General features: G+C 34.6%; 1 protein-coding gene and 1 long non-coding RNA gene across 3 annotated transcripts in view; one reads left to right on the top strand and one right to left on the bottom strand.

Moving 5' to 3' along the window:
* Window positions 1-7,385, bottom strand: part of LOC134800869 (uncharacterized) — a 417,476-nt gene extending 410,091 nt beyond the window's left edge. Inside the window, exons 1-2 of the long non-coding RNA XR_010145574.1 lie at window positions 7,297-7,385; window positions 6,579-7,225 (exon numbers count right to left, since the gene is read on the bottom strand). This is a non-coding gene — a long non-coding RNA (uncharacterized LOC134800869). The remainder of the gene's footprint in view (window positions 1-6,578; window positions 7,226-7,296) is intronic.
* LOC134800701 (uncharacterized) overlaps window positions 1-27,511 on the top strand; it is a 29,809-nt gene extending 2,298 nt beyond the window's left edge. The window contains exons 2-10 of one of the 2 annotated variants that reach the window (XM_063773200.1): window positions 20,508-20,671; window positions 21,358-21,421; window positions 21,894-21,956; window positions 22,492-22,638; window positions 23,405-23,548; window positions 24,177-24,461; window positions 24,715-26,319; window positions 26,686-26,913; window positions 27,401-27,511. In XM_063773200.1, coding sequence (XP_063629270.1) covers window positions 20,508-20,671; window positions 21,358-21,421; window positions 21,894-21,956; window positions 22,492-22,638; window positions 23,405-23,548; window positions 24,177-24,461; window positions 24,715-26,319; window positions 26,686-26,913; window positions 27,401-27,444 — 2,744 coding nt within the window. In that variant the 3' untranslated portion in view covers window positions 27,445-27,511. The remainder of the gene's footprint in view (window positions 1-20,507; window positions 20,672-21,357; window positions 21,422-21,893; window positions 21,957-22,491; window positions 22,639-23,404; window positions 23,549-24,176; window positions 24,462-24,714; window positions 26,320-26,685; window positions 26,914-27,400) is intronic. The other variant, XM_063773201.1, reaches the window with a different exon arrangement.
* The last annotated feature ends 3 nt before the right edge of the window (window positions 27,512-27,514 follow it).

Below are 27,514 nucleotides of genomic sequence, written 5' to 3'. Positions count from 1 at the left end.
TCGAATATAGGAGAACCCAGGAGGCAAAGAGAATACTTGTCTACTGATTTGATATTGGGAGTCAGATCGTCAAATTTGGGTTGTAAGTCGGTCAAAGTACAAGAAGATTTTTGAATAAATAGTTCGCATTTACTGAAATTCAGTTCTAAACCAATATTTTCGAAACTACTCTTAATAAAAGACAAATCAGAGAGTACAGTATTCACGTCGCCTCCTAGGGTTCCGTCATCTAAGTACCACACATTGAATTTTGATTTTAATTTTTTGATAATTGGATTTATAGCCAAACTAAAAATTGCTGGCCCGAGAGGGTCACCCTGCTGACAGCCAACCTCAGAAGATAATTCATGTGACTTGTACATTAATTTAGATGAGTCTGAATAGCAAAAGAAAAGGTAATTGTATAGTTCCGGAATTTTGTCCTTAACTTCTGTCAGCAAGGTGTCTCTACTAACCGAATTAAAAGCATTTTTAACGTCAATTTTGACAACAATTTCGCAATCATCGAGTGAAAGGTAGGTCCTTAGGGCATGGACGGTTGCCTCGCACCCACCTTTCGTGCCGAAACCTAGCTGTATTGGTTCAAAAAGGGATTGTAATTTTGATCTAATGTGTCTAACCGCAATTTTTGAAGCCAGAAGTCGTAAAGTAGACCCCACCGCAATGGGTCTCACCCCTCCGTCCTTTTTGGTTAGGGCGATCAGGTTTGCCCCGTATAGAATCGGGACGATATCAGTGTTAATTTTGCCTGAAAACATAAAATTTATTAATTTAGTAAGGGAACAGACAAGCTGCTCACCTGCGTCGCCCACGGAATGAGAAATAAGATCTTTCAAATGTTGGGGCGAGATCCCATCCAGGCCGGCCGCCGAACCGGTTTTAAAAGAAAATATGGCGTCAATAACGTCTTTGCCTTCGATTTGGAGGCAGGCCTGGTCAGCTGTAGGTGGGGCAAACAAGTGTGGTACTGAAGGAGCCGGGGGATGTTTAGATCGTAAGGCCGAGAGGGTATCGGGAGTATCTGGCGATAGCACGTCGTTTGTGAAAAGAAGACGAGCGGCACCTTTAAGATCGCCGTCGCTAATTTTGCTTTCAATTAATTTAGTTCTATTGAAAGTGGATGAGCTACATCCAGAAGGTCGAGAAATGTGTGGAGTTGTATTCGAAACGCAATTGTTTTTGATTTTTTGTGTTAAAGAAATTGTCTTATCCTTCTTGGCATGAAGGGTTTTGAATGAGAAAAGGAAAAGATTATGCTAATCATCAATTTGATTATTTTCCACACATTTTTCACACGAATATATTTACTTTTATTCGGAATAATATGTCATTTTGGTATTAATACATACTGTCCCAACTTATACAAATTTCGTTACTCAGGGTTAGTTACGGATGATTAATCCCAAAGATTGTTTAAAATATTAGTATAATTACTTCTCATTATTCTGGTAACACACTGGCACAACTCTCAAATCGTTGTACACAGCGACAACCGTTTTATTTTTTCAACTATGTGGCTCATGGATGGATGCGAGGTGTAGTGGTTGAAAAATCTCAGGGTGAGTAACGGCGAGCTTCCCAGGTAAATAGTTTGATAATCGTACACAGCTTTATTCATAAACGATTGTTTTTACTCTGCTTCTTACAAATTTACAAGGATTTAAAACAATATGTGACACGTTTGACGATAAATATTTTTTTTGGGTATGAATTCTCATAAATTCTTCTCAGTTTTGTTATTTTTCGTTACGTAACGAAACTGAGCTTAGGTGCAAAATGTACGCCAAACGTTATCAGTTTTGTTACACCAATTATCAATTTCGTTTATTCTCAGTTTAGTTACGAAACCCAAAGGGTACATATTTTCTGCAACTCAATTCTTGGATGTAGGCCTCCTCCATTGGATGTAGTAACATGATAGACGAAATAATATTTCAGCTATAGAGCTGAGCTAAGGCTAATAGTATCCACACCATCTGGTATGTACCTACTCCTAATTTTGTCAAAAATGGCGCTCTTTACTAACGAAGGATTGACTATGAAAATTGAAAATAAATAACCAGCCACAAATAAAGCCAATGTAATAAAAGTAATCCCAAACTCTTATATACAATCCCAATAAAAATGTCGTTAGCGCGATGTAGAAATCGCCGCTCCCGGTACAGCGCCATCTCGCGTGATATTTGGTAAACATCTTTGTATGAAAGCTATTCTATGGAAGTACGGACGCGAACAGTATGTTACGACTAAATTAAATTAGGGATGTACCGACTAGTTGGGAAATAGCCGACTCTCCGGCCTCATTTATAGTCGGCAAATAGTCGGCAAAAATGCCAGATTAGTCGGCTTTTTATTAGTGAAAGAAAAATAAAGTAAAGGAATAAAATAACCAACACTTACCATATGCTTTTAGCTTTATACCAATTTCACTCAAAATCATATTTAAAAGTGTGCATAGAAAACTTTATTAAGAACGAAACTGACTTTTCAATGCAAAATCTCAAGTTATTGGGTAATCGCAAAATAAGATTTGAGCTTGTCATTTTTGCATTTAGCGTAAGTATAGGTATCTCCTAAATTAATTAAGTACCTAAGTAATAAATTGCTCTTTTATTTTATCGAAAAAAAAATGAATCGGATAGATATCCATTGATACAATTTTTGTTCATATTTATGAAACAGTAGTTTAAAAGTGCGATTTTCAGAAACTAGTCACTATAAGGCCATGCACTTATTCACCGAAACTGCTTGTAATTCCCTTTGACTTTAATACGAATTAAATCAGTTTCGTTTTACGATGGTAGTTCAATTTTGACTTCAGATTCGTGTTAAGGGGCCCCTCGGATCCTCAGATATCGATTTTCATCAAGATCAGGTTGAAAATAAAGAAAATCAAGTTGGCGACCGCTCCGTTCAATTTCGACTTCAGTTTCGTGTTAAGGGGTCTCTGGGATCCTCAAATATCGATTTTCATCAATATCGGGTTGAAAATAAAGAAATTCAAGATGGCGACCGTTCCGTTCAATTTCGACTTCAGTTTCGTGTTAAGGGGCCTCTCGGATCCTCAGATATCGATTTTCATCAAGATCGGGTCGAAAATAAAAAAATCAAGATGGCGACCGTTCCGTTCAATTTCGACTTCAGTTTCGTGTTAAGGGGCCTCTCGGATCCTCGGATATCGATTTTCATCAAGATCGGGTCGAAAATAAAAAAAAACAAGATGGCGACCGTTCCGTTCAATTTCGACTTCAGTTTCGTGTTAAGGGGCCTCTCGGATCCTCAGATATCGATTTTCATCAAGATCGGGTCAAAAATAAAGAAAATCAAGATGGCGACCGTTCCGTTCAATTTCGACTTCAGTTTCGTGTTAAGGGGCCTCTCGGATCCTCAGATATCGATTGTCATCAAGATCGGGTCGAAAATAAAGAAACTCAAGATGGCCACCGTTTCGTTAATTTCGACTTCAGTTTCGTGTTAAGGGGCCTCTCGGATCCTCGGATATCGATTTTCATCAAGATCGGGTCGAAAATAAAAAAAAACAAGATGGCGACCGTTCCGTTCAATTTCGACTTCAGTTTCGTGTTAAGGGGCCTCTCGGATCCTCAGATATCGATTTTCATCACGATCGGGTCGAAAATAAAGGAAATCAAGATGGCGACCGTTCCGTTCAATTTCGACTTCAGTTTCGTGTTAAGGGGCCTCTCGGATCCTCAGATATCGATTTTCATCAAGATCGGGTCGAAAATAAAGGAAATCAAGATGGCGACCGTTCCGTTCAATTTCGACTGCAGATTCGTGTTAAGGGGCCTCTCGGATCCCGAGTCCTCCTCAGTAATAGTTCTTCTCAAAAAACATTCAACTTTTTTTTTCAACTTATCTCTTCTATTATTATTCTTCTCTTTTATTACTACACAGAGTAAAGCATAAGTGTAAAAATAGGCATCAGTAAATTTTCGAATTTCGAATGTTCTAGATCGCGCTATCGAATTTTTTCCTGTCGCGTATATATACCTCCGAGTCACTTATAAGGTGGTTGGTCGGGGAGGTGGGCCTTGGACTCCGGCAGCGGGATGCTACATACTGGGCGCCTGCGGCTCACTTCACACTTACAGGTCGAGCGAAGCCCGACGTTCAGCGCGCTCCGCGCGCTTCCACATACTGGGCGCCTACGGCGCCCTTCACACTTACAGGTCGGGCGAAGCCCGACATTCAGCGCGCTCCGCGCGCTTCTAGATACTGGGCGCCTACGGCGCCCTTCACACTTACAGGTCGGGCCAAGCCCGACATTCAGCGCGCTGCGCGCGCTCCTCCATACTTCACACTTACAGGTCGGGCGAAACCCGACATTCTTCGCGCGCTGCTACATACGCACTAAATAGCGCGTTGCCCTTCACAACATTCAGCGCGCTCCGCGCGCTCCTATATAATGGGCGCCTGCGGCGCCCTTCACACTTATAGGTCGGGCATTCAGCGCGCTCCGCACGCTCCTACATACTGGGTGCCTGCGGCGCCCTTCACACTTACAGGTCGGGCGACGCCCGATATTCAACGCGGTCCGCGCGCTCCCACATACTAGGCGCCTGCGGCGCCCTTCACACTTACAGGTCGTAATATGACGACCGGTCTGGCCTAGTGGGTAGTAACCCTGCCTGTGAAGCCGATGGTCCTGGGTTCGAATCCCAGTTAGGGCATTTATTTGTGTGATGACACAGATATTTGTTCCTGAGTCATGGTTGTTTTTTATGTGTTTAAGTATTTATAAATATGTATAAATTATATATGTCGGGAATCGTGGGCGTATCATACAATCGGCAGCACATCAGAACCTTCAATCGTGGATGACGAGGGCTTCAATGAAATACGATGTTCTACTCACAATCTTTACTGCACAAGACTCATTACAAATCACAGCACGCGATACGTTTCTTATCTTAAGCAAACCAGTGGATTAGACCCAGGAACCGCCACAGACGTCATTTTCTCCCGTTAGTTCTCATCGTCCTCCCTTGAAGAACGATTGACAGCATAACTTCAATTGTTCTCAACTTCAATTGTTTTGACAGCGCACTCTATGACGCCTTGGCGGAACTGCGTCGAATGCCACTCAGATGTACGTAACACCCTAGTTTGCTCTATTTGTCAAAGGCTGCGCGATAAAACGCCTCTTGAAGGCGATAGATGGCACATTTCAGCCATTCTCCGACACGGCCAACCCTGACATTGTACGGGTCCCTCCGTACACTATCCCCCTTTGTGAGTTTCACTGGTAAACTAGAGCGAAGATCAGATTTCTTCTTCTTCCAAAAGAGACTGTAGAGCGCAGTTCATCTGCACCACCACGGCATCCTGACATTGTATGCATCACTGCATACATCTGCGGACAGAATACAACAATCTGAGGTATCTAAGCTCATTGCTCGGCCTACCTGACCAAAGTCAGTTCTCCCATAACTTTTGAATATTGACAGGCAAACAATTAAGGCCATGAATTAACTCTTTCAATAACACTCACAAGATCATTGCTGGGAATTAACCAGTTCAGCATCAGTAGCATCACGATATTCAATCAGGCCATATTTCAACGGAAATGGGGTAGAGATACATTTCGAACAGTTCATTAAGAGACTTAAAATGCAACCATTCCAAACAGCGTGAAAATAATATCACCATAAAGATACAATACAAACTAGCTTTTAAATGAACCTCACCAGCACCACAGAGATTCCCCTCAGTTGAAACACATCTTGTATTGAGTTCTCTATAATAAATGGTTTTCCATATTTTACTGATTTTATGAACATTATCTGCGCACCTATTCTTTACTTAAACATTTAGTATTCCCTAAAAGTTTAATGTTCCTACTAATAGATTTTCTTATTTGATTTCATTGATACCTTGATCCAGATCTATTTGCCATTTTAATAATTACCTCAAAATGTTAGCTACGATCACAGAAAACAGCGATGAAATTAGTTTATCCGTTTGAAAGATACTTCGCCGCACGCACACAATGGCCTCTCACCCAAGACGCGTGTATCTCATGTCATGGTTAAAATGTTTAGTAAGTTTGATTTAAATCACCCGCCTATAAAAAGATTGAGCCAGGTCAATTGATTTCAAACCAGCTTTCTACCATACCCTGAATATTTAGATCAAATTTTGGCACCATTAATTATTTGTGTATTCCTAAACACAATCATTAATTCCATAAAAAAATTGCGTTCAGTTCACTTTAAACCGACTTCTCTATTTTATTCCTTCTGTACGAACAACACATTTACAAGACAGCTTGAGAAATTTTCAAAACTTGATATATTATCAGGTAAGTCCAGTAATTATACTTTCTACGAAAACCAAATTGTATTTTTTTTAATCGTTTTCATAATTTTTATTAAGAAAAAGGCAAGAAAACTTGATCATTATGTGATATTTACACACTGACACGACTTGACTTTAGCTGACTGACACAATGCTTCAAAAACCAAATAGCTCTCAAAGAGGTTCAAAAAGGTCGAACATGCATGAAATTAATAAAGAAGTTCACAACCCGTTTTACAACGAACGATCTAGCGTAACACGTAGAGTCTGTGCGGAAAGAGAAGAGTCGTGGGATTTGAGGGCGCGCCAGTGCTATTTTATGGTTTTTACTATGCTGACAACACTGGTCACGTGATTATAGTACGACACTAAAGGTCATGATACATGAATCCCTTTTGTTCCGGTTTTTTACCACGGCTTACTAAACGGACCCTGGTGGTGGTGTCGGCTCGTCAACTCAATCCTCTGATTTAGCGCAGGCATTAGTTTTCTTTTTAAAACACACTCTTGTTTTTATGTCTCAGATACTAAAAAGTGACAGTGCGATTGACAAAACTGCTAAAACTAGTTAAGAATCTGCCCAATACAACTGTAATTTTAGTACCAAACAAGATAGAGTCTCATTTATGTACTGCCTAATCTGTGCAGTTCAACAGTTATTTTAATACAAAACCGGGTAGATCGGGTAGAAATTGGGCAATAGAACTGTAATTTTACTATCTGGGATATATTTCACCCATTGTAAACTTGACTTGTAATGTATGTGTACATTATTAATAATAAATATGAATAAAAATAGTGCATAAGTAGGTAGGCCTTATTGGGATATGTCCGGTTCTCTTATCTCACGATATTTTACTTCGCCGAAAAGTCACTAAATGAAATATAATTTCGTAACTAACAGAACCTAGTAAACGAACTTACAAATAAAGAAATATTTTATTAGAAAATGTTTTATTCAGAACCTAGTAAACGAACCTACAAATAAAGAAATATTTTATAAGAAAAAGTTTTATTCTTTGTAATCGAAGTCTGAATTAAAATATTCAATGTCACTTATGTTTGAGATTAGAGATGGGTAACTACCCGGGTAAATACCCGAGAGCGGGTATTTACCCGGTAAATACCCGATATTTACCTACCCGCGGGTAAATACGCGGGTATTTTCGTTTTTCTTCTAAATTTGATGTGTTTAATGGTATGTGAGTATAAATAAGATTAATTTAAGTATTTTTTTACAATGTTACATAAAATGTATGTTCAAACTAATTACGAAAAGGTTGCTATGAGGTGAAGTTCGATTTTAACATATCAGTCCAATTATGAAAATCGTGTAAAATCATTCCCTGGCTTCCGGAAATGTTTTAAAATGCTTTTAATATACATTAGAAAGATGAAAATAAAGAATACTTATGAATGATAATAAAAAAAAATTGTGCAGTATCCCAACTTGTGAAGCTTATAAGTCAAACACAGTTAGTTTTAGGACAAAAATGTATATAACCTTTTTTGTAGAAAATTATGTCTACTTTAGTTTGTACATACAACACTTTTCGATATTAATGACAGATTCCAAGAAATATGAAAAAGTTCACTTTTTCCCCCCTCCCCCCAACCGCACCCCCCGCCGACCGAAGTTGGAATGTGTATTATCAACGTATAAGTACGATAATTTACTCAAGTCTAATAAAAATACTCTTATGACGGCCTTTTTTAATATTTATTAAAATTGTACTAAAAATTCCTTAGTTACAACTGCAACTGCAACTAAACCATTTCTTTTTAAATGACACACAATAATTACAGCCATTAACTCGGTTTATATCTCCACTTTAACACAAATCGACATGTGCAACAAGAAATGAATCTACCCGTCCATTTGGGTAGATACGGGTAAATACCGGGTAGATGGGTATTTACCGGGTATTTACCTGGGTGGGTAAATTGGGTAAATACCCGCGACCCATCTCTATTTGAGATAGATTCAGAACAACCAGGGACACTCATAGAACTATCATCATCTGAACTGGATGTGCTTGAATCCGGCACGTAGATTACGAATTCTTGCATATCACCTACTTAGCGGTATTTTATCGTAGGTAGGTAGGTAGGTAGGTAGGATTACACAATCCTGAAAAAAAAATTACATATAAATATGCATAAAATGGCAAGTATCAAGACTATTTGTCAGTTATTTTAAAGATCATGAATGATCATCAATGATGAGCATGATGATCAAGATGATGAATGAATGATGATTTATGAAAATTAATATATTTTGAATGAATATACTTACCGATTATGTACTGGAGACAAGTTACTTAGGGGGCTTATTAAATAGGTAATTATTTAATATTAAATACAACATCAATACCCGTGAATAGCGGAAACACGTTCCGCGACTTTTTGTAAGTCGATAGTCGGCTTTTAGCCGTTTTCTTCCCGCTGACAAAACCGAACAATGTTAAATATAATTTTCCTTGTGGTTTTATGTACGGTTTTATCGTGTTTTGAAAATATTTTATACGTAAAACTTGCGGTTTTTGTTAATAAAAATATACAATGACAGAAGTTTGTTTACTTTTTACAAGACAGGTGTCAAAGGTTTGATTGCCATATAAAATTTAAAATGTTAGTTCCCGTTTCTGCCACGACTCTTCTCTTTCCGCACAGACTCTATTAGTGGCAGAATTTCTATTCTTCAAATCAAACCGATGTAGGTACTCAAATTTTGCTAACTTCTTTATCGATCAAACAGAAAATAAATGCGTTCGACTCTATTCACTAAACATCGACAACTAGTTTCGTAAAAGATCATAAGTGTTACAACCTCATTTCATACCGCATATTTTTTATCATAGAGAACATTATCGACGGTCTTCATATGTCATGTCATGTCTGTCAATTCACTTTAATTGTCGACGTATACAAAATAAACATTAATTAATCTAATAAATATGTAATTTATATCAGTGGCGACGAGAATAAAAAAAAATCGTCACAAAATGAACACCGAACAATTCGACAAACTCCTTGTATTGCAAGCTACACAACAACAACAAATCGCGGACATATTACAATTGCTGTTAACGCAACAGCAAAACGCAGCTGCCGCGACTCCCACACCAACAACGACACACGGCACGGAGTCGCCCAGCTCTTCGAACACTAACGGTAACAGATACAATGTTTACAGCGGCTTTAAGAGCGACAAATTCAACCCGGATGACACCGCAGTTGAAAATTTTATCGACTATTTCGAAACCAAATGCAAACTTTGGGGCGAGGATGCACGTATCATACAGAAGGAACTGCTATTTACCTGCCTCTCACCGGAGACCTTTCACGAAATTAAGGTTGCCCTTACACCGCACTTTGAAAACACTACATACGCGGATATTCGAAATAAACTGCTCGACCTATTTAGAATTAAACGCACACGATATAGAGCATTAACGGACTTTTGGAACTGCATACGACAAGACAACGAATCTATGGAACATTACGCTAACAGACTGAAAGAAATAAGTAAAGATTGTGGCTATAGCGATAACTTATTAGAACGACAGTTACGTGACCGATTTGCAACGGGGCTTAACCACGAACAATTACAGATCGACCTGAAACAAAAATGGCCGGATCTACAAGAAATTCAAGATGGTACGACGAAAGAAGTGACCTTCTCTCAGATTTTTAGCGTTGCTCAATCGCGGGAACGAGCAGAAGGCGATACAGACACACACGTCAAAGTCAATAAGATTAAAAGAAACCCCAAATCTTACCAGAACACGTCACCGCGCAAATTACGGACCCATCAATGCTTGAGATGCGGTGAGCCCGAAAGACATCCATTAAACCAGTGTGCTGCCAAAGCACATACATGCAAACAGTGTAATACACCAGGCCACTTTGAGGATTGCTGCATCAAATCAGGCAAAGCATGCTTACCTAATCGGAACTATAAACAAACAACATTTACTAAAGGAAACAAGCTGCACAAACTTAAGCATGACAGGAGCAGCAGCCACTCGTCTCAATCTTCCTACTCAGACGACAGCGGAGATGAAACGGACGTTGTCTGTCAAATAAGCAAAACTAAAAGCAAGGACAGCAAAAAAATTGATGTTTTCATTAACGACATTCCGTGCACGATGGACTGGGACCCCGGTTCACTCTATTCAATTATTAGTACACAATTGTGGGCGCGTATCGGAGCTCCTTCCCTCATGAAGGCTCCCAGCTTGCGCGCATATGGGAATACAAGACTCAAACCAAAGGGTCTAACAAACGTTACCGTACGCATTCAAGATGAGGAAAAACTACTTCCTGTTGTTGTAATGAAGTCAGCTGATCCTATGTTGTTCGGCCTACAGTGGAGCGAAATGTTCCAGATGGATTTCCCAAAGCCAGTCTATTCGATCAAGAAAACTCGACACGAATCCATTACACTAAAACAACTCGTTCAAAAGAACGTGCTAAGTTAATGATTGTACATTCTAAACCACTTGTAGCTTTCAATGACAAATGCCCACTCTATCTAGCCTGTGATGCCTCAGAAAAGGGCGTCGGAGCAGTGCTTTTTCACATGAGGAATAATATTGAACAACCAATCGCCTTCGCATCACGAAAACTCCGACCCGCAGAGTCAAAGTATTCTGTCATAGACCGCGAAGCTCTCGCAATATTTTTTGGAATTAGAAAGTTTGACCAATACCTTCGCGGTACAAAATTTACATTAGTCACGGATCATAAGCCCCTGATACACATTTTGGGATCACAGCGAAACTTACCCAAACTCGCTAATAATCGCCTAGTACGATGGGCTTTAATAATTGGAAGCTATGATTACGACATTAAGTATACAAAAGGTTGTAACAACCTGATCGCAGACTATTTATCAAGAATGCCCAACCCAGAAGAACTGCCATCCAAGTCTGAGCTTAAGGTTCACAGAATTGTAGCGCGACTACAGACTGACAGCATTGGTGATCTCGCACTATCTGAAAGCGTTATACGAGAAGAAACACGCAAAGATACCACGCTGAAACAAATATATCATCTAATCAAAACTGGTTGGCGTGAGCATCAATACTCAAACGATGTGAAACCGTACGCTCGAAAGCGCGGTGAGTTGTCACTAGAAGATAAAATAGTCATGTGGCAGGGCCGTATTATTGTTCCTGATACTCTAAGGAAAGCGACCCTAAAATATCTGCATCGTGGACACCCAGGCATATCAGCAATGAGAGCACTGGCACGTTTTTACGTTTGGTGGCCAACTATAGAGGAAGATATAGACACGCATGTGAAGGCTTGCCACAAATGCCAAGAGAATAGACCTAATACTTCAGATCTACCAATCTTCTCATGGTCGATGCCAGATCAAGCCTGGGAAAAGATTCACGTTGACTTTGCCGGACCATTCGAGGGCACATATTGGTTAGTTCTATCAGATGCTTTTTCCAAATGGATCGAGATCAAGCCGATGACCAAAATTACGACAACCAAACTCTGTGATGAACTAGACACCATTTTTACTACCTTTGGCCTACCCCAATTTTTAGTGTCTGACAATGGCCCCCAATTTATATCTAAGGAATTCCAGGACTACTGCAAAGAAAAAGGAATAAAACATATCAAATCGTCACCTTATCATCCGCGGACGAATGGATTGGCCGAAAGGCTTGTGAGAACTTTCAAGACCAGAATGTCATCAAGCACAGAATGCCTCAAAAAACGTTTAGAACATTTCCTTGTCGCTTATCGCATCACACCCAAGGACCGGAAAACCCCTCTTTACGCTTAATCCTATCAATTCGGTAACCCAATCGATTCGGTTACCGTATCATTCGGTAACCCTATCATACTGTTACCTGATTGTAATGGTAACCTTATTGAAACTGTAACCCTAACCTTTAACCGAGTTAATCTCAAAACCCCATCGCGATAGGGTTTTTGTTAAGGGTTTTTAACAGGTTTTCATTCAGTTATGGTAACCTTTATTATCGGTTGCTTACTGGTTTGCTACATTAAAGTGATTTTAGTGATGTGCCGTCAGAACTAAAAAAAATACTAAAAAATTTGTTTATTTTATTTACTTTATTTATATTTTGTTGATTTTATTGATTTTATTTATTAAATTTATTTAATCTAATTAATTTATTTAATTGTTTTAATTGATTTAATTTATTGAATTTGTTGAATTTATTTATTTTTTTGAATTTATTTAATTTATTTAATTAGTTTAATTTGTTATATTTGTTTAATTAATTTAATTAATGTAATTAATTTAATTAATTTAATTAATTTAATTAATTTAAGTTATTTAAGTTATTTAATTTATTTAATTTATTTAAGTTATTTAATTTATTTAATTTATTTATTTTATTTAATTTATTTAATTTATTTAATTTATTTAATTTATTTAATTTATTTAGTTTATTTAATTTATTTAATTTATTTAATTTATTTAATTTATTTAATTTATTTAATTTATTTAATTTATTTAATTTATTTAATTTATTTAATTTATTTAATTTATTTAATTTATTTAATTTATTTAATTTATTTAATTTATTTAATTTATTTAATTTATTTAATTTATTTAATTTATTTAATTTATTTAATTTATTTAATTTATTTAATTTATTTAATTTATTTAATTTATTTAATTTATTTAATTTATTTAATTTATTTAATTTATTTAATTTATTTAATTTATTTAATTTATTTAATTTATTTAATTTATTTAATTTATTTAATTTATTTAATTTATTTAATTTATTTAATTTATTTAATTTATTTAATTTATTTAATTTATTTAATTTATTTAATTTATTTAATTTATTTAAGTTATTTAATTTATTTAATTTATTTAATTTATTTAAGTTATTTAAGTTATTTAATTTATTTAATTTATTTAATTTTTTTTTTTAATTTATTTAATTTATTTAATTTAATTAATTAAATTTATTGAATTTATTGAATTTATTGAATTTATTGAATTTATTTAATTTATTTAATTTATTTAATTTATTTAATTTATTTAATTTATTTAATTTATTTAATTTATTTAATTTATTTAATTTATTTAATTTATTTAATTTATTTAATTTATTTAATTTATTTAATTTATTTAATTTATTTAATTTATTTAATTTATTTAATTTATTTAATTTATTTAATTTATTTAATTTATTTAATTTATTTAATTTATTTAATTTATTTAATTTATTTAATTTATTTAATTTATTTAATTTATTTAATTTATTTAATTTATTTAATTTATTTAATTTATTTAATTTATTTAATTTATTTAATTTATTTAATTTATTTAATTTATTTAATTTATTTAATTTATTTAATTTATTTAATTTATTTAATTTATTTAATTTATTTAATTTATTTAATTTATTTAATTTATTTAATTTATTTAATTTATTTAATTTATTTAATTTATTTAATTTATTTAATTTATTTAATTTATTTAATTTATTTAATTTATTTAAGTTATTTAATTTATTTAATTTATTTAATTTATTTAAGTTATTTAAGTTATTTAATTTATTTAATTTATTTAATTTTTTTTTTTAATTTATTTAATTTATTTAATTTAATTAATTAAATTTATTGAATTTATTGAATTTATTGAATTTATTGAATTTATTTAATTTATTTAATTTATTTAATTTATTTAATTTATTTAATTTATTTAATTTATTTAATTTATTTAATTTATTTAATTTATTTAATTTATTTAATTTATTTAATTTATTTAATTTATTTAATTTATTTAATTTATTTAATTTATTTAATTTATTTAATTTATTTAATTTATTTAATTTATTTAATTTATTTAATTTATTTAATTTATTTAATTTATTTAATTTATTTAATTTATTTAATTTATTTAATTTATTTAATTTATTTAATTTATTTAATTTATTTAATTTATTTAATTTATTTAATTTATTTAATTTATTTATTTTATTTAATTTATTTATTTTATTTAATTTATTTAATTTTTTTAATTTTTTTAATTTATTTAATTTATTTAATTTATTTAATTTATTTAATTTATTTAATTTATTTAATTTATTTAATTTATTTAATTTATTTAATTTATTTAATTTATTTAATTTATTTAATTTATTTAATTTATTTAATTTATTTAATTTATTTAATTTATTTAATTTATTTAATTTATTTAATTTATTTAATTTATTTAATTTATTTAATTTATTTAATTTATTTAAGTTATTTAATTTATTTAATTTATTTAATTTATTTAATTTATTTAATTTATTTAATTTATTTAATTTATTTAATTTATTTAATTTATTTAATTTATTTAAGTTATTTAAGTTATTTAATTTATTTAATTTATTTAATTTTTTTTTTAATTTATTTAATTTATTTAATTTAATTAATTAAATTTATTAAATTTATTTAATTTATTTAATTTATATAATTTATTTAATTTATATAATTTATTTAATTTATATAATTTATTTAAGTTATTTAAGTTATTTAAGTTATTTAATTTATTTAATTTATTTAATTTATTTAATTTATTTAATTTATTTAATTTATTTAATTTATTTAATTTATTTAATTTATTTAATTTATTTAATTTATTTAATTTATTTAATTTATTTAATTTATTTATTTTATTTAATTTATTTAATTTATTTAATTTATTTAATTTATTTAATTTTTTTAATTTTTTTAATTTATTTAATTTATTTAATTTATTTAATTTATTTAATTTATTTAATTTATTTAATTTATTTAATTTATTTAATTTATTTAATTTATTTAATTTATTTAAGTTATTTAATTTATTTAATTTATTTAATTTATTTAATTTATTTAATTTATTTAATTTATTTAATTTATTTAATTTATTTAATTTATTTAATTTATTTAATTTTTTTAATTTATTTAATTTTTTTAATACATTTAATTTTTTTAATTATTTTAATTTTTTTAATTTTTTTAATTTTTTTAATTTTTTTAATTTTTTTAATTTTTTTAATTTATTTAATTTATTTAATTTTTTTAATTTTTTTAATTTTTTTAATTTTTTTAATTTATTTAATTTATTTAATTTTTTTAATTTTTTTAATTTTTTTAATTTATTTAATTTATTTAATTTTTTTAATTTTTTTAATTTTTTTAATTTATTTAATTTATTTAATTTTTTTAATTTATTTAATTAATTTATTTTAATTATTTTAGTTATAATATAATAATATTTATAATAAGAACACACCACACAAGTAGGTATAAAGATAAACAAAGGAAAGGAAAAAAAACTTGTTTGTGCTGGAGGCTTCATAGACCGCCCATGCCAACCTCGGTTATTCAATAATAAGTTGAATTTAAGTGTGCGTAAAGATTACAATCGTTTGAACTGGTCAAAAACCTCATAATGAGGTAACTGAATAGACTGGGTTTTTATTTCGGTTACCGGTAACAGAGGTTAACTCGATCTGATACGGTTACCGAATCAAAGTGTTACCTTATTAAGCGGTTACCGTTATGGTAGGGGTTTTTATAAACACCTCTAAAATAACCCTATGAAAAACCCCGGTTAAGGTAACCGGTTCCTGTCCCTGATCACACCCCATAGCATCACTGGCAAATCCCCGGGCCAGCTAATGTTTGGAAGACAACTACATTGTGTGCTTGACAATGTCCGACCAAGTGCTAGACGTTCATTACATTACAATACAAACAGATACAAGCAAATGTTAACTCCGACGGCCAGACTCCAAACTATAGACCAGGTGATGCTGTGTATGTGCGAAGCAGGGAGCAGCCGCGGTGGGAGCCTGCCACAGTATCTCGACGCACGCATCGATACTCCTATGTTGTTAACACTCCAATTGGGGTGGAGAGGAGGTATCACGCAGACCATATACGATCACGTCTGCCTGATCTAGAAGAAAGCCCAGCAGAGCAAACTTCTCAATTGTCTATGGTCCCAGTTGCATCATCGACGCCAGTACTGGAAACCAATAGATCCACAATGCCTTGTCCACGATCAAGAGCTGGAGTGGAACTTGACCCAGAAGTTACTCCAGCTGGCTCACCTCAGAATGAGGTTCCAGAAGTTACTCCAGCTGGCTCACCACAGAATGACCGCATATTTTTTATCATAGAGAACATTATCGACGGTCTTCATATGTCGTGTCATGTCTGTCAATTCACTTTAATTGTCGACGTATATAAAATAAACATTAATTAATCTAATAAATATGTAATTTATATCAATAAGGAACATCATGATTACTGTAAGGAGTACGAAAAACTTTTTGTACTAGTTCCATAACGTGCGTAATAGCGTACGTAGTAACATACTTTAATAATTTTGGATAATAAGTGTAATAGACAAAGCGTTATTTTCCTTTTTTTTTTAAGTCTCATTTTTGCTGCCTTCTACCGAAAAATACTAAAATAGCATGTCAAAACCGTAGACATTCTGTCATTTGCCGTCACATTTGAGGGGAACAATAATTTTAACCATAATATGAGGAATTTTAAAATTTGTTTTAAATCACGTGCGTGTGTTTTGTCCCTAATGGACGCACGCGCGAAACACAGCTTTGAGTGTCGAGCGAAAAACTAAAAATGTGTCTATCTGCACATAATCATTGACACGTTTCTTTCTTCTTTGGCATACACACATAATCATTAATAGGTACTTTCTTTTCACATACATCAACCAATGCCTACAAGTCAACACCAACTTCCAAATAACAGTGCCAACACCTTGGTTTTACAACAGCTTGGTTCCAACACACAGCTAGCCTCATCACCCGGTCCGAAACCCCCTTGAATTGCAGTTACGAATAGGACTGTGCCCTCCAGCACCCAGCCCTCAAACGCCCTCTGGACAACTCGGGTTCCGGTTGCGACCGCCAACTCATGTGATGAACCTCTCAAATAAACTATTCTCAAAGAGGCATGAACTTCACGTTTCGTTTCTTACGACAACGTCATAAAATCAACGCGGAAAGTGGTATACCTACGTAGAGAAATCTAATCCCAAAATGTGTTCCTTTAAATAGGTAGTGTTTTAATAAATCAATGAATAATATCCTTCTCAATCTGCTTACTCAGCTATTATTATTCATGTAAATGCAAAATTATCTTAACCCATTGAGTGATAAGTACGTCAAATCAAGTGTCAAATCGAATCCAAAGTTAATCAATTAATTTTAAATTAATTTATCATTGTTCATCAAATTCAATTTGATTCTCATAATGGCCCTTTGACAGATACACATCGCAAACAACATATCACTGAATCACAGAATTATTGAAAAATTAAATGTCGGGGCCAAATTTAAAATTGTTCTGTATTAGGTACTGTAAACTGTAAAATCTGACTGCAAAAATGACCACAAAAGGATTCCTTCGGCTTCGATGAGGTTAAAATAATCACCATTTAGGTTCATCAAATAGAAACACACAATTTTCACTCATTACGTTTACGATTCGTTTTGACTAGTTAATTTTGGATGTCAAGTCATTTTAAGTAATCAAAGCGATGCACAATTGCACATGACTAAAACTAAGTCAGAACTATCCGTCAACGGTCATAAAACTCATAAACTTTACCACTAAGTTCTCGGTTTACTTTTCATATCAAAAAAATATCACGCACATATTTACCACCATCATAGGCACAAGCTAGCAAAACAGAAATCATACTTAAAGGTGAGAATTTTATATTCACAGTGTGATCGAATAATGGCATCAACCACTCGTGACGATTCTCACGATAATATTATTTGGTCCACGACACAATTTGAAATAGTAGGTACGTCTACAAAAAAAAATTAAGGTGCATTTTGCTAGAAGCTATTCAAGTTGTGACGGTATTACATGCCATAGTGCTCAGAAAATCGTTAAACAGCCTTACATTGTCTTAACAGCAGATTATAAGTCCACGTACCAAATTTTACATACATTCTGATTCTAACCATAAAGGCTAGAGTAGATATCTCGTATCTGTTCTCATATTTTCCTAACTAGAACCCATCACGCTGGCTTTGTGTGGTACACTCAACACAGTTACAAATCATAAAACAATCACACACAGACAAAGGAGCAAACATGTTTTTCTGCGGTGACACCATCTAGTTGATTTATATGGAAGCATCAGGTGAGGAAATGTTGCTGTAAACATAACGCTGACTGCGCTAGTTTCCACGTATAAGGTACCCCTCTTTTAAGTTTCGCCCTCCTGGTCCTCCCTTGAAGAATGATTGACAGCATAACTTCAATTGTTCTCGACTTCAATTGTTTTGACAGCGCACTCTATGACGCCTTGGCGGAACTGCGTCGAATGCCACTCAGATGTACGTAACACCCTAGTTTGCTCTATTTGTCAAAGGCTGCACGATAAAACGCCTCTTGAAGGCGATAGATGGCACATTTCAGCCATTCTCCGACATATATATCGTTGTCTAAGTGCCCACAATAGTAATAGCGGTGCCTACACCGTGAAATTAGGGAATCAGCTGCAAATGGTGTTAGAGGTATGAAAATCGGCACGATTAATCTTTAGGCCATTTGAATCAATTTGACCCGTAGCACCAAAAAAAAAACAAACGGAAAGGAGTTATGACGTCATCTTTTTTTTGTATGGCTAACTAAATATTTTCGAAATTAACTTCTTGGGGTTAGATTGAGGATATTGGGTATTACTTGTGGTATATTTTACAAACAATAATTCAACGGTTTCGTATCTGGAGGAGCCCAAACTTGGTATGATTTGAAAATTATTTTTATTTTAATTGAATGCAAGTGACGGAAATATAATAATGTGATATCTTTTTAGAACCGGCTCAAAATGCCCTTTCACTTAATACCACACACGATAGGTTTCTGAACATTTTTTTTTCTTTTTCCATACAAAAAAAAGATGACGTCATAACTCCTTTCCGTTTGTTTTATTTTTTTTTGGTGCTACGGGTCAAATTGATTCAAATGGCCTAAAGATTAATCGTGCCGATTTTCATACCTTTAACACATTTGCAGCAGATTTTGGTCAACCGCTAGCACTACAACACAAGCCTTATTGAGCTTACTGTGGGACTTAGTCAATCTGTGTAAGAATGTCCTATAATATTTATTTATTTATTTTTTATTTAATATTTTTATTATTTAACCGCCGCGTCTGTCTGTATGTATGTTCGCGATAGACTCAAAACACTACTGAACAGATTGTAAGTTTGATTTCATGACCTCTGTGAAATAATTAAATTTATCTTAAAGAAAGACATGGCTTTTTAGCGTTAAGACCACCTGCTGTTTACTTACCTATGTTGCTGTTTTCTCAGATCACATAGAATTGTCGGCCGAGGCGAAGCCGAAGTCGACAAACATGTGATTTGGGGCTTACTTATTTACTGACCGAGGTGTGTATCCAGTACCGTCTTTACCATAAGGGCACACGAGGCCCGTGCCCAGGGCCCCCATCCTCAGGGGGGCCCCGAAGGACAGACAGTAACAGTATATTTGATTACCCATAATAAATAGAAGAACATAGTAGAAAAAAATTAGTTTAATACGCTTTCTTTACTTTCCAAAAGGGCCCCAAATTCTTATATGCCCAGGGGCCCCACCATAGTTTAAGACTGCCCTGTGTGTATCTGTTTGACCATAGAGAAATAAATAAGCATAGAGTGCTCACTCCATACATCAGTTTTGTTACCAAAACGCTTATCGTAGTCGACATCTAGCGTCAAGTAACGGATTTATCAGTACCGCGACTGACGAAAAGTGTATTGCTCAACTTCTTTAACGCAGCGTGCCGAAAGTTGACACACGGAGAACAGAAGAGAATATTTGTATTCTATTGTATCCATTGACATAGATATCTAGGGACTAGCTTTACGGGCAATAATAATGAGAGGGGCCATGACAGGGGCCAGTACAGCGGTGTGACACCGCTACAACGCGATTGGTTGATGAGTTCGCATCACGCGCGCGATTGGTTGATGAGTTCGCATTACGCGCGCTATTGGTCGCAACTAGTTGCGTTAGACTGCACGATTGGCTGGAATTCGTGAGTAACACCGCTGAACTACTACCATTTTTAGTGCCCGTAAGGACCGTCCTTAGATATTATACGTCAATGATTGTATCTTACAATCCAACCATATTGCTTTCAGCATTCGACCCATCCTTGACATTTCACTATGTGAAGTACCCTCGAGTTTTCCGACGGAACGAAGTGGCTTGCCACGTCTGCTATGGAGAGTCTGACTGTCTCAGCATGGACCGGTGCGGCTACAACGCCGCAGTTACTGACGTCTTGGAAGAAGGAGACGGAATGGTATATATCTCTGTCTAATGATGTTTCACTATAAAAAGCACCCTTCGGTCTGCTATGAGTTTGACTGTCTCAGCATGGACCGGTGCGGCTACAACGCCGCAGTTACTGACGTCTTGGAAGAAGGAGTCGGAATGGTATCTATCTCTGTCTAATGATGTTTCACTATAAAAAGCACCCTTCGGTCTGGTATGAGTTTGACTGTCTCAGCATGGACCGGTGCGGCTACAACGCCGCAGTTACTGATGTCTTGGAAGAAGGAGACGGAATGGTATATATCTCTGTCTAATGATGTTTCACTATAAAAAGCACCCTTCGGTCTGGTATGAGTTTGACTGTCTCAGCATGGAGCGGTGCGGCTAGAGTTAGACCAATAAAAGTCTGCAGCGATTTTGATAGCCCACGCAGTGCAAGTGTTATTTATACGTCATAATTTCGTAGATGTTTGTCGTTTAAAATAGCACTTGCACTGGGTGGGCTATAAAAATCGTTGCAGATTTGTCTTGGTCTAACTCTACTAATGTCTTGGAAGAGGAAGACGGAATGGTATCTCTTGCTTTGTCTAATAACTTCAATCAAATTTAGGCTGAATTGTGAAAATAAAATATAACTCCATATCTGATTTAAAAATGAATTTAAAACAAAACTGTTCATATTTCAACTCTAAATTAAAACTTTTATTTTTCCAGAAAATCGTGAACCGTGGATTGAAGACTAAAATGGATTCAATGATGTATGATGTAGTTTTGGAAGGTAATATAATAAAAAAATGTAACCATTTATAGTCTGACAAAAAAGAGCAGACATTAAAAAGTGGCAATACTTTAGTGTCGTCCCTTTCAAATCAATCTATATGTCGTAGGCCGATCGTAGGATCAGGCAGATCGTAATGTTCCTGTGTAATGTTTTGACGATAGTCACATCAAACCAATATATAGGTAGGATAGGTTCGTTAGGTTGCTTCAGATGCCCGAAGGGCAAACTGCCCAGAAATAGGAGCCCCGCGTAGCGGGGCTCCGTCGACTCAGCGAACTAGTCAAAGATTTTCACGTTTCACGATATGCCTAGGAATTTCACGATATACCTGATCTTACGATCGGCCGCCGACATATATAAGAAAACGGGACACTACAGTATTGGCACTTTTTAATTTCTACTTTTTTTTGTCAGACTATAAATACATTTGTTTTTGTACTTTTTTGTTAAAACCAAATATTGTTCACAGATTCGGTAAAAGAATACAATGTGTGTATTCCTCTCATCTCGTCGTATACAACATGCAATAAGGGTACGAAGTCCTGTTAAGGTCTATGTGGCTATTCCGTCCACGATCATAGTATATTTCTTTGATTTTCAAGAAACTAAAAGCAATGGTTGCTTTGTCGACGAAATTATCAATGTTGTTCATTGTTAGAGAAAAACGCTAGTGGATGGAATAGTCCCTATAACGGAATTAGCCACATTGACCTTATAATATGATACTTTTTAATCTGTGAAATACTTTTTAAAATGGTCGGAGTGGGCAATAAAAACCCAACAAACTTGATTCACATCACTTAAGGATGACTCACGCTAGAACGGCCCGGGTCCGGGCCGAGGCAACTGACACTTGGATTTCTATGACAGGTGACCGATGATCACGTGATGCTTTCTAAATGAAGTATCGGACCCCTCGGCCCGGACCCGGGCCTTCCGGAGCTTCGTTTACTATAAAAAGCACGTGATCACCGATCAGCTGTCATAGAACATGTCATAGGACATGTCGGACGCCCTGCCCTTAATTGCTACCTACCTATACTTAAATCCAGATTTTTACCTTTCAGACAACATCTGCCTAGGCTGCAAATCGTGTGACTGCGACGAATCTGGACACTGGAATTGCAGTGAAACCTCGAAATGCAGCAACCTCCACGTGGACATCGACCATCGAATAATCAAATCAGTTGCCGAGAACTTAAACGATGTTAAACGTAAAGTATTCCCTTAAAATCACATCATCATCATCATCATTCTAGCCTCCAGTCGCCCACTGCTGAGCATAGGCCTCTCTTCGTGTACGCCACTTATCCTGGGTTAGTCTCATCCAAAAGTGCCCTGCGATTTTCCGAATGTCATCCACCCAACGAGCCAACGGACGCCAGGCGCTTCTTTCATCCGAAAGCGGCCACCAATCCGTCAACATCACATACTAATAATAATTTTAATAAAGTTGAAAGATAGGCAAATGGAAGGTCACTAAGATAAAACTGTGATTTCATAACACGCCTATTTCAGGATGACTCACGCTAGACCGGGCCGGAGCCGAGCCGGAGCTTCCGGAATTCATTTTCTATTATGGAAAGCACCACGGTGATCACCGATCAGCCGTCATAGAACATGTCATAGGACATGTCGGACGCCTCGGCCCAGACTCGGACTGGTCTAGAGTGTGTCATCCTTCCTCGTGTTCGCTCGACACGCACACATTCTCAGCTCGAGGGATAAAAGATGACTCACGTTAGACCGGGCCGACCAGACCGTGTCCGGGCCGGAGCTTCCGACGCTTACTTTTCTATGACAGATGACAGGGGATTACGTGATGCTTTCTATAGAAAATGAAGCGCCGGAAGCTCCGGCCCGGACGCAACCTTGTCTAACGTGAGTCATCCTTAAGAGCTGAATGGCTCAAACCCGATTAAAGTGTGAAATCTGCTTGTCTCATATATTTTATCATAATGTATAATCCTCAATTTTTAGCATCAAGATACAAGAGATCTTACGATGTCTCAGAGGAATCAACGGCACGTAGCGTGTTTGAAGACCTCATAGATTGGATGGCCGTCTCCAAAACCAGTGATGTTAAAGCCATCAATCATATTACTCCTAGGTCTACAGCTATTGGTAAATATTGCTTTCTGTATTATAATTAACTAGTGTCTGCCCGCGACTTCGTCTGCTCATAAAACTTATTCTATGTTCATTCTCGGGTCTTTAATTATCCCCATACCAAATTTCAGCTTAATCTGTTCAGCGGTTTAAGCGTGAAAAGGTAACAGATAGAGACAATAGGGTATTTGACTGTATTTAAATTATTTTACACCATGCATGAAATAAAGCACCAGAAGATTAATAGAGAAACGCAGACAGCAGTTAATTTTAGACACAATTTCTATTTTAATACCCGTATAAAACTATAAAGAGTAGGTAATTTGATTGTGACGTTTCATATAAATTCCGTAGAAGCAAAATCGTTTTGACAGTTCGAAAAAGGAAACTGATTTGACTAGTAGGTAGCTTTTCGGTGAAGGAAAACATCGTGAGGAAACCGGACTAATCCCAATTAGGCCTAGTTTCCCCTCTGGGTTGGAAGGTCAGAAGGCAGTCGCTTTCGTAAAAACTAGTGCCTACGTCAAATCATAAGATTAGTTGTCAAGCGGACCCCAGGCTTCCATGAGCCGTGGCAACATGCCGGGATAACGCGAGGAAGAAGAAGATACTTTTTCAAATACCTATCCATTTTTTTTTTCAGTAACAGCTACAGCTTCTATAAAAAATCTTACCAATGACGACAGTAATATTCTGGTGTTTGATGACATACTAAGTAATGATAATCTGGACGACTTTATAAAGTATTCGGAAAATGATATGAATTATACCAAAAGACACGAAAACAATGATTCGCACCAGTTTTTAAAAATGCTTAGGAATATTGAAGAAGGCAATGATGATAAATCACCAGTAGACAACCCTCATCGAAATATAAAATTGCTTAAAGATCTAAGAAAGTATATTAAAGAAAAGTCTTATGTGAAAGGTAAGGAAACAAAAATATTTAAAATACTTTGTTTTGTCGATCTTTATTATTTATCTTTATATATATTGCTTTATTATGCACAAAATACAATAAAATTACAAATGGTGGACTGAATGCCTAAAGGCATTCTCTACCAGTCAACCATTGGGCTAAGCAGAGATATAATAAAAATGGATGAATGGATGTAATATCATGCTTTTCATGTAATTTTTAATGTCCATTTTCATACTAATTAGCTATGTTTTCATTCTAGAACCTTTAAATGATCATCCGAATAGTATTAATACTATTTTAACCGAGACTGATGATATTGATCCTGACAAACAGCGATATGATATTAATTCTGTCGCTGTAGTACTAAAAAGAAACTTAAGAGAAGTAAATGAGACTTCAATAGGAAATCAAACAAAAACAATAGAAAATCAAAAAACAAAAGCAAGTAACGCGACACCAAGTTTTGACATCAGGAAAATAAACGTAACATATTCAGAAAAGGAAATACAACACATTATAGATGTTGTAACCGTATTAATTGGTAATGAACGAAAAGAGATAAATCATTTAAATTACGTGAGGGAGAGTCTCCTTATATTACTCAAGAAATATCAATCTAATTTAAATAGTACTGATATCATACACCAGCAAAATTCTAACAACAATACTAAAAAACGTGAAAACTGGAGAGTTGATATGCTAAATTTCTATATTAGTAATTTGAAAAGGGATGTTAAAGATACATTAAGAGATATTTACGCAATTATAAAACTTAAAAAGCTAGGAGTGAATTCTATTGCAGAAAGTGTCTCAAATATTAAGCCATTATTATTTGCGTTAACATCGTATTATATGCAAAACTTAAGAGGTTATCGACAAACTGAACATGCAAGAAATTATAGCAACATAGATAATAGATTACATCCAAATACTACACCATCGATAGATATTTCCGCAACCCACAAAATGTTTGATTCGGAACCAACACCTCAACGAAGAGTATTCCAGCCAAATACCAGTAATGTTTATCAAATAAATCTTATAAAGCGAGCGCTCACAAGAATGCTGGTAATGATAGATAACGACAAGCCATCCACAAATACATTAAGTCCTCTATCATCTAAAATTAAGAACATTTTGAAGAGGATTATCAATAAGCTATACGTAAAAGATTTTGCTGATACTCATCCATCAATAAGAGATCAAAATTTTAATTTAACAAAATTATTAACATCCCTTGTAGAAGAATGGCAAAACAAGTCAGCTGAAATACATACAATCAATCCAGCGGATCAACTATATCATATGAAATTATTGCATTTATCCCTTTCACAAGGAATAGATAAAATAAATGATGCTTTAGTTTCTATCAAATTCGGGTTAAGTCGACGAATGAGCTTTATTGAAGAGTACGTTGGCAAGAATTTAATTGCGGACATTTCGAAGTATTTAGCCAGCATTGATCAACCTATTAAACATTTTGCTATTAATACAATCGTAACAGAGGCATTAACTCCTAAGAGAAGAAATGAGCAAACAGGATCCCTATGGAATCACATCAAAGACGCATTTTCGAATTCAAAAAAGAATTTGCGAAAATATCTTCATGGTAAATTAAAGCCTAAGTCATACATAGTAAATGATAAAGTAAGGAAAAGAGCTGAAGAAGTGAATAAGCAAAAGTTCTTAGAAGTCATGAAGAAATGGCAACAGAATTTTGAGGCCTATCGAGCCAGAAATAAGAGATCAATAAAACAGCAAACCAAACGATTGAATCACATTATACCAAAGTATTTAAGAGGTATTAAAGCAAATAAGGCCTTAAACGCTCAGTTAAATAAACAAACACAGGTGGGGAACAAAGGTACGTAATAAAAACATTGACACAAGTAATAATATTCACATTCTTTTTCAACATCTCATTCTTAATGACTTTATTATTGTAACCCTGAAATTAAAAAAGATTCGAAGGGTTCATACAATGTTAATCTACTCGAAGTTTTCTATTGGCAATGCATTTATTGTAACTTCGAGGTTACCTTTAGCTAAAGTCGTTCAGTAGGACCTAATATATAAATTCACTTTGCGGAGTATGATCACTTGATCAGTATTTAAAAATGACATGTATTCTCTCAAAGTCAATCGTGCGAGACAGTTCATTTCTCGAGACTTTTTCTCAATTGCGAAAATACTTAAACTCGTCCTCTTATAAAAGGATCCTGCTTTTCAGGTCCAGTCATCCATCAGACAACTACGCACCCACAATATCGTAAACATTACACTCTGCCACCTGCTAAACACCTGTGGCGTGGCGTGCCTATAAAACGGCATCCCACGGGGACCACGCTTCCCCATCTAAAAGTACGGACAACTCATCGTCCTGCCACGACCCGAAAAGGGCAGATGAAAGTCGGTAGAAATATCTACCAACAACATCCTACTCTGAAACCTCAAAAAGGTACCGTTAAAGATTTTGCTCAAGCATACCTAGCCGCACATAACCGCAGGACAGACTGTGGACCAAATGGAGGCTGTCAGTCAATATTGCCGCCCACATCAGTTGCTTTTTCTTTAAGATCAGACGCTTGAAGTAAAACTCAGGATTGCTATAGGGCATCCACTGTATCAGCAAGCCAAACTGCCAACTATTAGTAATATATATCATAATATATATCATAGGTCATATTACTAATCTCGTCAACTCTTGTTGCGGCGACGCAAGTGTGAAGGTTTATGACCCTACTGATTCCCGGTTTGGGGGGATTATAAATATGTGCAAGTATTTGGTCTCAACCTAACTTGTATTGTATTGTAGGTACATATTTTGTGTCGGATCGTGCAGAACTGGTATTTTTTTCCAGCTATAAAAAAGGCCCCAAGACTAATTACTATATTTACGTACTATATCTTTAGACAATATTTTAACACAACTCTCAATTTTTCAGGAAAACCCAAAAAAGGCGTTAGAACCCAACACATTCACCACTGAATTGGCCAATCCCTCCCACAACTGAGATATTATGGCCAAGTAACAATAAATAGTACAATCGGAACAGAAA

This window comes from Cydia splendana, chromosome 20 (genome assembly GCF_910591565.1).
Source record: "Cydia splendana chromosome 20, ilCydSple1.2, whole genome shotgun sequence".
NCBI lineage: Eukaryota > Metazoa > Arthropoda > Insecta > Lepidoptera > Tortricidae > Cydia > Cydia splendana.
The sequence above is the reverse complement of the archived record's forward strand: the minus strand, read 5'-3'. Positions and strand labels throughout refer to the sequence as shown.